This window comes from Nyctereutes procyonoides, unplaced genomic scaffold, assembly GCF_905146905.1.
Source record: "Nyctereutes procyonoides isolate TBG_1078 unplaced genomic scaffold, NYPRO_anot_genome, whole genome shotgun sequence".
NCBI lineage: Eukaryota > Metazoa > Chordata > Mammalia > Carnivora > Canidae > Nyctereutes > Nyctereutes procyonoides.
The window spans coordinates 380,015-391,943 of NW_026575112.1; the positions used below are offsets into that span (position 1 = coordinate 380,015).

The window sequence follows — 11,929 nt, forward strand, 5'->3', positions numbered from 1 at the left end:
TTTCCCTGATGGCAAGTGATGCAGAGCATTTTCTCATGTGCATGTTGGCCATGTCTATGTCTTCCTCTGTGAGATTTCTCTTCATGTCTTTTGCCCATTTCATGATTGGATTGTTTGTTTCTTTGGTGTTGAGTTTAATAAGTTCTTTATAGATTTTGGAAACTAGCCCTTTATCTGATATGTTATTTGCAAATATCTTCTCCCATTCTGTAGGTTGTCTTTGAGTTTTGTTGACTGTATCCTTTGCTGTGCAAAAGCTTCTTATCTTGATGAAGTCCCAATAGTTCATTTTTGCTTTTGTTTCTTTTGTTTTCGTGGATGTATCTTGCAAGAAGTTACTGTGGCCAAGTTCAAAAAGGGTGTTGCCTGTGTTCTCCTCTAGGATTTTGATGGAGTCTTGTCTCACATTTAAATCTTTCATCCATTTTGAGTTTATCTTTGTGTATGGTGCAAGAGAGTGGTCTAGTTTCATTCTTCTGCATGTGGATGTCCAATTTTCCCAGCACCATTTATTGAAGAGACTGTCTTTCTTCCAGTGGATCGTCTTTCCTCCTTTGTCGAATATTAGTTGACCATAAAGTTCAGGGTCCACTTCTGGGTTCTCTATTCTGTTCCATTGATCTATGTGTCTGTTTTTGTGCCAGTACCACACTGTCTTGATGACCACAGCTTTGTAGTACAACCTGAAATCTGGCATTGTGATGCCCCCAGCTATGGTTTTCTTTTTTAAAATTCCCCTGGCTATTCGGGGTCTTTTCTGATTCCACACAAATCTTAAAATAATTTGTTCTAAGTCTCTGAAGAAAGTCCATGGTATTTTGATAGGGATTGCATTGAACGTGTAAATTGCCCTGGGTAACATTGACATTTTCACAATATTAATTCTGCCAATCCATGAGCATGGAATATTTTTCCATCTCTTTGTGTCTTCCTCAATTTCTTTCAGAAGTGTTCTATAGTTTTTAGGGTATAGATCCTTTACCTCTTTGGTTAGGTTTATTCCTAGGTATCTTATGCTTTTGGGTGCAATTGTAAATGGGATTGACTCCTTAATTTCTCTTTCTTCAGTCTCATTGTTAGTGTATAGAAATGCCATTGATTTCTGGGCATTGATTTTGTATCCTGCCACGCTACCAAATTGCTGTATGAGTTCTAGCAATCTTGGGGTGGAGGCTTTTGGGTTTTCTATGTAGAGTATCATGTCATCAGCGAAGAGGGAGAGTTTGACTTCTTCTTTGCCAATTTGAATGCCTTTAATGTCTTTTTGTTGTCTGATTGCTGAGGCTAGGACTTCCAGTACTATGTTGAATAGCAGTGGTGAGAGTGGACATCCCTGTCTTGTTCCTGATCTTAGGGGAAAGGCTCCCAGTGCTTCCCCATTGAGAATGATATTTGCTGTGGGCTTTTCGTAGATGGCTTTTAAGATATCGAGGAAAGTTCCCTCTATCCCTACACTCTGAAGAGTTTTGATCAGGAATGGATGCTGTATTTTGTCAAATGCTTTCTCTGCATCTAATGAGAGGATCATATGGTTCTTGGTTTTTCTCTTGCTGATATGATGAATCACATTGATTGTTTTACGAGTGTTGAACCAGCCTTGTGTCCCGGGGATAAATCCTACTTGGTCATGGTGAATAATTTTCTTAATGTGTTGTTGGATCCTATTGGCTAGTATCTTGTTGAGAATTTTTGCATCCATGTTCATCAGGGATATTGGTCTGTAATTCTCCTTTTTGGTGGGGTCTTTGTCTGGTTTTGGAATTAAGGTGATGCTGGCCTCATAGAATGAATTTGGAAGTACTCCATCTCTTTCTATCTTTCCAAACAGCTTTAGTAGAATAGGTATGATTTCTTCTTTAAACGTTTGATAGAATTCCCCTGGGAAGCCATCTGGCCCTGGACTCTTGTGTCTTGGGAGGTTTTTGATGACTGCTTCAATTTCCTCCCTGGTTATTGGCCTGTTCAGGTTTTCTATTTCTTCCTGTTCCAGTTTTGGTAGTTTGTGGCTTTCCAGGAATGCGTCCATTTCTTCTAGATTGCCTAATTTATTGGCGTATAGCTGTTCATAATATGTTTTTAAAATCGTTTGTATTTCCTTGGTGTTGGTAGTGATCTCTCCTTTCTCATTCATGATTTTATTAATTTGAGTCTTCTCTCTCTTCTTTTTAATAAGGTTGGCTAATGGTTTATCTATCTTATTATCTTTCAAAGAACCAACTCCTGGTTCTGTTCATCTGTTCCACAGTTCTTCTGGTCTCGATTTCGTTGAGTTCTGCTCGAATCTTTAATTAACTCTCTTCTTCTGCTGGGTGTAGGATCTATTTGATGTTTTTTCTCTAGCTCCTTTATGTGTAAGGTTAGCTTTCGTATTGAGTTCTTTCCAGTTTTTGAATGGATGCTTGTATTGCGATGTATTTCCCCCTCAGGACTGCTTTTGCTGCATCCCAAAGATTTTGAACAGTTGTATCTTCATTCTCATTAGTTTCCATGAATCTTTTTAATTCTTCCTTAATTTCCTGGTTGACCCTTTCATCTCTTAGCAGGATGGTCCTTAACCTCCACGTGTTTGAGGTCCTTCCAATCTTCTTGTTGTGATTTAGTTCTAATTTCAAGGCGTTATGGTCTGAGAATATGCAGGGGACAATCCCAATCTTTTGGTATCATTTCTGACCCGATTTGTGACCCAGTATGTGGTCTATTTTGGAGAAAGTTCCATGTTCCAGGTGCACTTGAGAAGAATGTGTCTTCAGTTGAGTTCGGATGTAAAGTTCTGTAGATATCTGTGAAATCCATCTGGTCCAGTGTATCCTTTAAAGCTTTCGTTACTTTGGAGATGTGTCTTAGAAGACCTATCGTGTGTAGAAAGAGCTAGATTGAAGTCACCAAGTATAAGTGTATTATTATCTAAGTATATCTTAACTTTGGTTATTAATTGATTGATATATTTGGCAGCTCCCACATTCGGGGCATATATATTGAGGATTGTTAAGTCCTCTTGTTGGATAGATCCTTTAAGTATGATATAGTGTCCCTCTTCGTCTCTCACTACAGTCTTCGGGGTAAATTTTAGTTTATCTGATATAAGGATGGCTACCCCTGCTTACTTTTGAGGACCATTTGAATGGTAAATGGTTCTCCAACCTTTTATTTTCAGGCTGTAGGTGTCCTTCTGTCTAAAATGAGTCTCTTGTAGACAGCAAATAGATGGGTCCTGCTTTTTTATCCAATCTGAAACCCTGCTCCTTTTGATGGGGTCATTAAGCCCGTTCACGTTCAGAGATACTATTGACAGATATGAGTTTAGTGTCATCATGATATCTATTCAGTCCTTATTTTTGTGGATTGTTCCACTGAACTTCTTCCTAAAGGGGAATTTTAAGAGTCCTCCTTAAAATTTCTCGCAGACCTGGTTTGGAGGTCACATATTCTTTCAGTTCCTGCCTGTCTTGGAAGCTCTTTATCTCTCCTTCCATTTTGAATGAGAGCCTTGCTGGATAAAGTATTCTTGGTTGCATGTTCTTCTCATTTAGGACCCTGAATATATCCTGCCAGCCCTTTCTGGCCTGCCACGTCTCTGTGGAGAGGTCTGCTGTTACCCTAATATTCCTCCCCATGAAAGTCAGGGACTTCTTGTCTCTTGCTGCTTTAAGGATTTTCTCTTTATCTTTGGAATTTGCAAGCTTCACTATTAAATGTCGAGGTGTTGATTTTAGGGGGGATCTCTTTATTTCCCGGATCTGAATGCCTGTTTCCCTTCCCAGATTGGGAAAGTTTTCAGCTATGATTGGTTCAAATACATATTCTGGCCCTCTATCCCTTTTGGCGCCCTCGGGAACCCCTATTAAACATAGGTTTTTCTTCCTCAGGCTGTCGTTTATTTCCCTTAATGTATCCTCATGGTCTTTTAATTGTCTCTTTTTTCCTCAGTTTCCCTCTTTGCCATCAACTTGTCTTCTATGTCACTCACTCGTTCTTCCACCTCGTTCACCCTCGTCGTTAGGACTTCTAGTTTGGATTGCATCTCATTCAATGATTTTTAATTTCTGCCTGATTGGATCTAAATTCTGCAGTCATGAAGTCTCTTGAGTCCTTTATGCTTTTTTTCTAGAGCCACCAGTAGCTGTATAGTAGTGCTTCTGAATTGGCTTTCTGACACTGAATTGTAATCCAGATTTTGTAACTCTGTGGGAGAGAAGACTGTTTCTGATTCTTTTTTGAGATGAGGTTTTCCTTCTAGTCATTTTGCTCAGTCCAGAGTGGCCAAAAACAAGTTGCATTGGGAAAAAGAGAAAAAGAGAGAGAGAAAAAAGGAAAGAAAAGAGAAAAAGAAAAAAAAAAGGAAGAAAAAAAGGAAAAAAGAGAAGTAAAAAAAGAAAGAAAAAGAAAGAAGGAAAAAAAAGGGTTGGGGAAGCAAACAAATCAAAAAGCAAAAACAAAACAAAAAAAAAAACACAGGGGAATATCTTTGATTCTGTATACTTTAAGTCCCTTGACTTCCCCTGAAACTTGTCCTTCTAGCTGGTCTTCGGGAAGAAGGGCCTGTTGTGCTGATTTTCAGGTGTTAGCACTTGGGGAGCTGCTCTGCCCCCTGCCTGGGGCACGGCTCAGTGGGGGTTGTTTACCCCGTGAGGCTCCAGGAGGAATAACCCCAGGGGCGGCGGCCCACTCTGGAGGCCTGGAGTCAGCTCCCACAGTAACTTGGAGCTCTCCATCCGCAGGGCCTGGAGGCTCCGGGGCGGGGCCGCTGATCTGCTCAGCTCGGGGCAGGAGCGTCCTTGCTGTCCTGGGCCCTCCCGGTCTCTGCCTGTCCCGGGGGGGCCAGATCCTGGGCTGTGTCCCGGCGCCCTGTGCTCCGGGGCCTGCGCTGTGGGATTCGCGCTCCCGCCCCGCAGCCCCCTCCGCGGAGCCGCCGCCCGAGCCCCTCCGAGCTGCTCCGGCCCCGCCGTGCGCGCTGCAGCCCTTAGGGAGCTCGGCGCACTCTCCCGGGGCGCAGGTGTCTGTTAGTGTCCCCGGGAGCCCGAGGGCATCCCCGCCCTCCTGGGTCCTGCTCCAACTCCCTGCGAGCCCCTTTCCGCCCGCCCGGGAAGGTTGGTGCAGCTCCTGCTCCTCCGGGACGGGGCTCTCCTGTCCTGGGGACACTCGCCCCGGCCTCAGCCCGGCTCCTCGCGGGGCCCCTCCCCCTCGGAGGCCTTTTGTTTCTTTATTTCTTTTTCCCCGTGTTTCTACCTTGATAGAAGCGCGAACTCTTCTCACTGTAGCATTCCAGCTGGTCTCTCTTTACATCTCAGGCCGAATTCGTAGATTTTCAGGATGATTTGAAGGTTATCTAGGTAATTTGGTGGGGACAGGTGATTTGGGGACCCTACTCTTCCGCCATCTTGCCCCCCTCCAAATAAATTAGTTCTAAATAAAGATTTCTTTCATTAATGTGTATTCCACCCTCACTATCCTAGGGTTTTCAGACCCTGGACATCCAACTTATGAATATGCACCACTTGTACAAATGGTAAAAGTTGCAACAAATAATTACATGAAATTTAGCTTGACAGAGCTAAATGCTTTCCCTTGTTTTAATACATTATTTTTTCAAGGAATCCAAATATTGTTCTTGACTGGAAGTAGAAAAATGCACTAAGTATAATCCCTGTCATCAAAGAAGTTCAGGGATTATAATGGAGACATATACTATTGATTTTAATATAACTTTAGTATTTGAATGTCTATCACAGTGATAGTGCTGATGGAGTTGTTAGAGTGACAAAGATTCGCACACAGCTTGTAGCTGAATCTGGGAGGGGAGGCCACCAAATCCTACTTTTCCTCCTAGGCACCTGGAAAACTGACTTCTCATCCTCTTGGCAGGTGCGCAGAATTGACTGAGCTGCAGCCTGACTCTCCTGTGGTGGCACAGCCCCTCCCTGTGTGCAGCATCCTTCACACCTGCGTGCTGGTCCTGGGGGCCTGCCACACTGCCTTTCTTTATCAGAGCCTGTAATTTCCTGTGGTTGAAGCATGAAATACACATAAAATGCTGAAAAATCCTGAGAAAAAAATGCAAGGAGAAAGGTGATTACAACAGAGATTAAGAAACTGCTAGTTTGCCCCCAAATTTGATTAGTCTGTGATCTATCACCCAAGTTTTAGGCATCCATATCTAAACATGAAAGTATCTTCTTTACATATTTCATAAAGATTTTAAATTAATATAGCATAATCTCAGCTCATACCTTAATCACTTTTTGGCTGTATATACATTAATAACGTTGATCATTCAGTAAGTTATTAGATCTTTAAATACATATTTTAAGTATTTTTAAAGAATCAGTAATGTCTTCTGACAATTATAACTCAAACTACTTTTGTGGTTAGATGCTTTTTAAATAGAAGTACAATGAACACAGAATTATGTATTAGTTTCAGGTATATTACATATGGGTTCTATTAATTGTGTACACTACCAGTGCTCATCATGATAAGCGCAGTCACAGTCTGTCACCATACAATACTACTATAATATTATTGACTCTATTCTCTGTAGAGTGCTTTCCATATCTTTGACTTATTTATTTTAAACTGGAAGCTTGTATCTTTTAATCCCCCTATCTTTTTTGCTCATTTCCTCTACACTTCCTTTGTGGAAAAAAAAAGACTAGTGTATTCTCCTTATTTAAGAACCTGTTTGTTCATTTGCTTTGTTTTTATAGTCCACATATATGTGAAATCACAAAGTATTTGCTTTTCTCTCTTGAATTTATTATACTTAGCGTGATCCCTCTAGGTCTTTCTATGTGGTCACAAATTGAAAGATCTCAGTGGTCATTATGACTGCATAATATTCTATTCTGTATGCTTTTTAAGAAGTAGTCATTTTCGTATTACATTATAGGTAACTCAATGACTTGTACATTTTGTGAGCTAAGAGTTTGTTATCAAAAATATTTTTGTCAACATAATTTCTCTAATCCAAAAACAATGATTGTTCATAGAAATAGCTTTATAAATATTGAAGGAGTCAAAACCAATCCTGAAGGGAAGGTTGGAACAGTGACATGGAACATAACTTATGGAAGAACATCAAATTTCATAAACAGTATTTCTGTTTAATAGAAGGAGAGAAAAAATATGTAGCCTTTATTGAGACACAGAGAGAAAAGAAGAGTGGTACAAAGAGAAGGAGTAAAACAAGGAATAATGATAAGGTTTAAAATAGGAGATGTAAGAAGACAGTGGGAAATTAATTTGTGGTGCTGTAGTTAAGTTTCTCTAACATAAAGAGGCAACGTGGCAGGATACAAAGTCAATGCCCAGAAATCAGGGGCATTTCTATACACTAACAATGAGACTGAAGAAAGAGAAATTAAGGAGTCAATCCCATTTACAATTACACCCAAAAGCATAAAATACCTAGGAATAAACCTAACCATAGAGATAAAGGATCTAAACCCTAAAAACTATAGAACACTTCTGAAATAAATTGAGGAAGACACAAAGAGATGGAAAAATATTCCATGCTCATGAAATGGAAGAATTAATATTGTGAAAATGCCAGTGTTACCCAGGGCATATTACATGTTCAATTCAATCCCTATCAAAATACTATGGACTTTCTTCAGAGAGTTGGAACAAATCATCTTAAGATTTGTGTAGAATCAGAAAAGACCCCGAATAGCCAGGGGAATATTAAAAAAGAAAACCAGAGCCAGGGGCATCACAACGCCAGATTTCAAGTTGTACTACAAAGCTGTGATCATCAAGATAGTATGGTACTGGCACAAAAACAGACACAGCGATCAATAAAACATTATAAAGAACACAGAAATGGGCCCTCACTCTATTGTCAACTAATATTCCACAAAGCAGGAAGGACTATCCACTGGAAAAAGGATCATATTAAATAATTGGTGCTAGGAAAATTGGACAGCCACATGCAGAAGAATGAACCTAGACCATTCTCTTACACTATACACAAAGAAAAACTCAAAATGGATGAAAGATCTAAAAGTGAGACAAGATTCCATCAAAATCCTAGAGGAGAACACAGGCAACACCCTTTTTGAACTTGGCCACAGCAACATCTTGCAAGATACATCCATGAAGGCAAGGGAAACAAAAGCAAAAATTAATTATTAGGACTTAGTCAAGATAAAAAGATTCAGCACAGGGAAAGAAACAGTCAACAAAACTAAAAGACAACCTACAGACTGGGAGAAGATATTTGCAAATGACATATCAGATAAAGGGCTAGTTTCCAAGATCTACAAAGAGCATATTAAACTCAACAGCAAAGAAACAAATAATCCAATCATGAAATGCACAAAAGACATGAACAAAAATTTCAGCAAAGAAGACATACATGTGGCCAACAAGCCCATGAGAAATGCTCTGCCTCACTGGGCATCAGAGAAATACAAATCAAAGCCACAATGAGATCCCACCTCACACCAGTGAGAATGGGGAAAATTAACAAGGCAGGAAACCACAAATGTTGGAGAGGATGTGGAGAAAAGGGAACCCTCTTACACTGTTGGTGGGAATGTGAACCGGTGCAGCCACTCTGGAAAACTGTGTGGAGGTTCCTCAAAGAGTTAAAAATAGACCTGCCCTACGACCCAGCAATTGCACTGCTGGGGATTTACCCCAAAGATACAGATGCAATGAAACGCCGTGACACCTGCACCCCGATGTTTCTAGCAGCCATGTCCACAATAGCCAAACTGTGGAAGGAGCCTCAGTGTCCATCGAAAGATGAATGGATAAAGAAGATGTGGTTTATGTATACAATGGGATATTACTCAGCCATTAGAAACGACAAATACCCACCATTTGCTTCAACGTGGATGGAACTGGAGGGTATTATGCTGAGTGAAGTAAGTCAATCGGAGAAGGACAAACATTATATGTTCTCGTTCATTTGGGGAATATGAATAATAGTGAAAGGGAATATAAGGGAAGGGAGAAGAAATGTGTGGGAAATATCAGAAAGGGACACAGAACATAAAGACTCCTAACTCTGGGAAACGAACTAGGGGTGGTGGAAGGGGAGGAGGGGGGGGGTGGGGGTGAATGGGTGACGGGCACGGAGGGGGACACTTGACGGATGAGCACTGGGTGTTATTCTGTATGTTGGTAAATTGAACACCAATAAAAATTAATTTATAAAAAAAAAAAAAAGAACATAAAGACTCCTAACTCTGGGAAACGAACTAGGGGTGGTAGAAGGGGAGGAGGGCGGGGAGTGGGAGTGAATGGGTGATGGGCACTGGGGGTTATTCTGTATGTTGGTAAATTGAACACCAATAAAAATAAATAAAAAAAACACAAAAATAAAATACCAATGGCTTAAATAAAATGGAAATTTATTTCTCCTTCATATATATATATATATATATATATATATATATATATATATATATATAAAGAGAAGTGGAGTTTGCCATTATGAATCTATCACACAGACAATGAGCCCTATACCACAACGTTTGCTCTGAGAATAAGACATGGAGAATGTTAATTTTATGGCACATTGGAATGAAATATCAACATTTCGCTTCGTCTTTATGTGACATATGATAGTAGTGGAAACGTGGAATCTCCTTTTGTATGTTTCCTTTTTCTGTTTGCTACAGGTTCTCTTTCAATGTATATCTAGGCACTTTCTGCTGTTTTTAGTTTCTCCTAAAGATTTCTTTTTCTGTGATCAAATTTATGTTAGGTGCAAGACAAAAATTAAAGAAAGTTAAGATATATGAATCACAAAAATACAACAAAAAGGAAAAATAAAACTTTCAACAGTTGAAAAGAACAGGTCTATGGCAAGGACGATGACCCAGATCTTGACCATCTTCAGAGAAATGGTGTTCACATAATTTCTCCAACCCTCAGACACTCTGTTCTTTGATCACAAATTATTAAAACCCAGTGAAAATTGTGTTGTACTTCAAAATGTGCTTACTTTGAAAATATTGTTTACCACTTAATTAAACACATTTTGTATGGACAACTAATATGTCTTTGTTTTAGGGATAGTTGGATATTTGACGTTGGAATAGAAAGAGTTAAGATGTACCCATTGAATCCACAAAATCTATAACTATTTATTGCTTCTACTTAGTAGATGCTAGCTTTTCAGGAGCAAATAAAAACCCTTAAATAAGAGAACTGAATCTTTAAAATTACACTAATTTGAAAGCCTGGCAAGGGCTCTTTAGGAATCTCTTGAATGCATCCTTCACATCCTTGTTCCTTAGGCTGTAAATGAGGGGATTCAGCATTGGTATCACCAGGGTGTAGAAGACAGAGGCCATTTTATCAGTATCTAATGAGTGGTTGGTCCTTGGTTGCAAATACATGAAGAGAAGGGTCCCATAGAACACAGTGACAGCCATCATGTGGGAGGCACAGGTGGAAAAGGCTTTTCGTCGGCCCTCTGAGGAACGTATCCTCAAAATGGCAAGGACAATGTGGAAGTAGGAGGTTAGAACAATAATCATGGAGAAAAACAAGTTGGTCCCCGAAAAGGCAAACACCACTGTTTCTGGAATGTAGGCATCAGAACAGGACAATGCCAACAAAGGGACAGTATCACAGTAAAAATGGTTGATGACATTGGAAGAGCAGTATGACACAGAGAACACACAGCAGGAGACGGTCAGTGCTGTGGTCAGACTGTAGAGGTATGTGAGGGACACCAGCAGAAGGCAGATCTGCGGAGATACCACCACCATGTAGAGCAGAGGGTTGCATATAGCCACGTAGCGGTCGTAGGCCATTGCAGCCAGCATGAAAATCTCCCCCACGATAAAAACTAAGAAGCCACCCAGCTGGGCTGCACATCCATAGTAGGATATGGTTTTCTTTGAAACCAAGAAGTTGACCAGCATCTTAGGGGCAATGACAGTAGAATCGCCAAGATTGATGACAGCCAAGTGCCTGAGGAAGAAGTACATGGGCGTTTGAAGCTGCGAGTCAACACTGGTGAGAGTGATGATGCCCAGGTTCCCTGCCACGGTGAGCCCATAGATCGCCAGGAAAACAAAGAAGAGTGGCATCTGGAGGTCTGGGCGGTCTGAGACTCCCCTGAGAATGAACTCAGTCAGGTGGGTCAGGTTCCCTGAGGCCATTTAATTTGTTCTTCTCATCTTTTAATGGAGAAAATGGAAGGAGGTTAAGAGATGGTCAAGTTGATTTTTCTGGTTCATGCTGGACAGTAGACTGTTTCTTTTAAATGGGACACTTTGTCCACATGTGGAAGTGTCAGAATTTAATTGTGTTTCTCATAATCTTTAAACAAAATTCAGAAACACAAACTTTCTAGAGACCAATTTTAGGTTGTTAGAACTGTTGCGCCAGGTGTTACTCTATAGGTTGAGTGTCTACCTTGCACTCAGGGCGTGATCCCGGTGTCTTGGGATCGAGTCCCACATTAGGCTCCTTGAAGGGAGCTTGATTCTCCCTCTGCCTGTGTTTCTCATGAATAAATAAAATCTTAAAAACAATAGAACTATTGTGCCAAACTCTTCATTTTTCAACTGTTTTAGATATAATATATATTCCTTGATTATCTATTAATTATATTACATGTAGTAATATTTATTTTCATGTTAACATTACTAATTATACTATACATGAATATGTATTTACACATGTACATGTCTCTCTGTCTGCTTCCAATTATAAGGTAGCTGTGTAACAGAAGTTGATGAGCCAGAAGGACTTTCTGTAACTTTGCCTTTTCCTTGGCTGCCTCTGGCTTTCCCTTTAGCCCATACCTTGTTATCATCCTGAAGAATTTTGTATTTCTGTGGGAAAAAAATACTTTGAGTATGCTGGGTTTTTCCTTGTCAGTTTTGCCATACCTCAATAACCTTCTGATTCAGTTGCCCAACACCAGACCACCACTCATTAACCTTCCTTCTTAGTGTTATTCAGA

At 40.2% G+C, this 11,929-nt stretch overlaps 1 protein-coding gene across 1 annotated transcript; it reads right to left on the minus strand.

Annotated features, from left to right (window-relative positions):
* Window positions 1–10,172: 10,172 nt before the first annotated feature.
* On the minus strand, window positions 10,173–11,120 carry LOC129514939 (olfactory receptor 8J2-like). Its single transcript, XM_055333631.1, has one exon. The coding sequence runs from the start codon at window positions 11,118–11,120 to the stop codon at window positions 10,173–10,175; it is 948 nt and encodes a 315-aa protein (XP_055189606.1).
* Window positions 11,121–11,929: the final 809 nt, after the last annotated feature.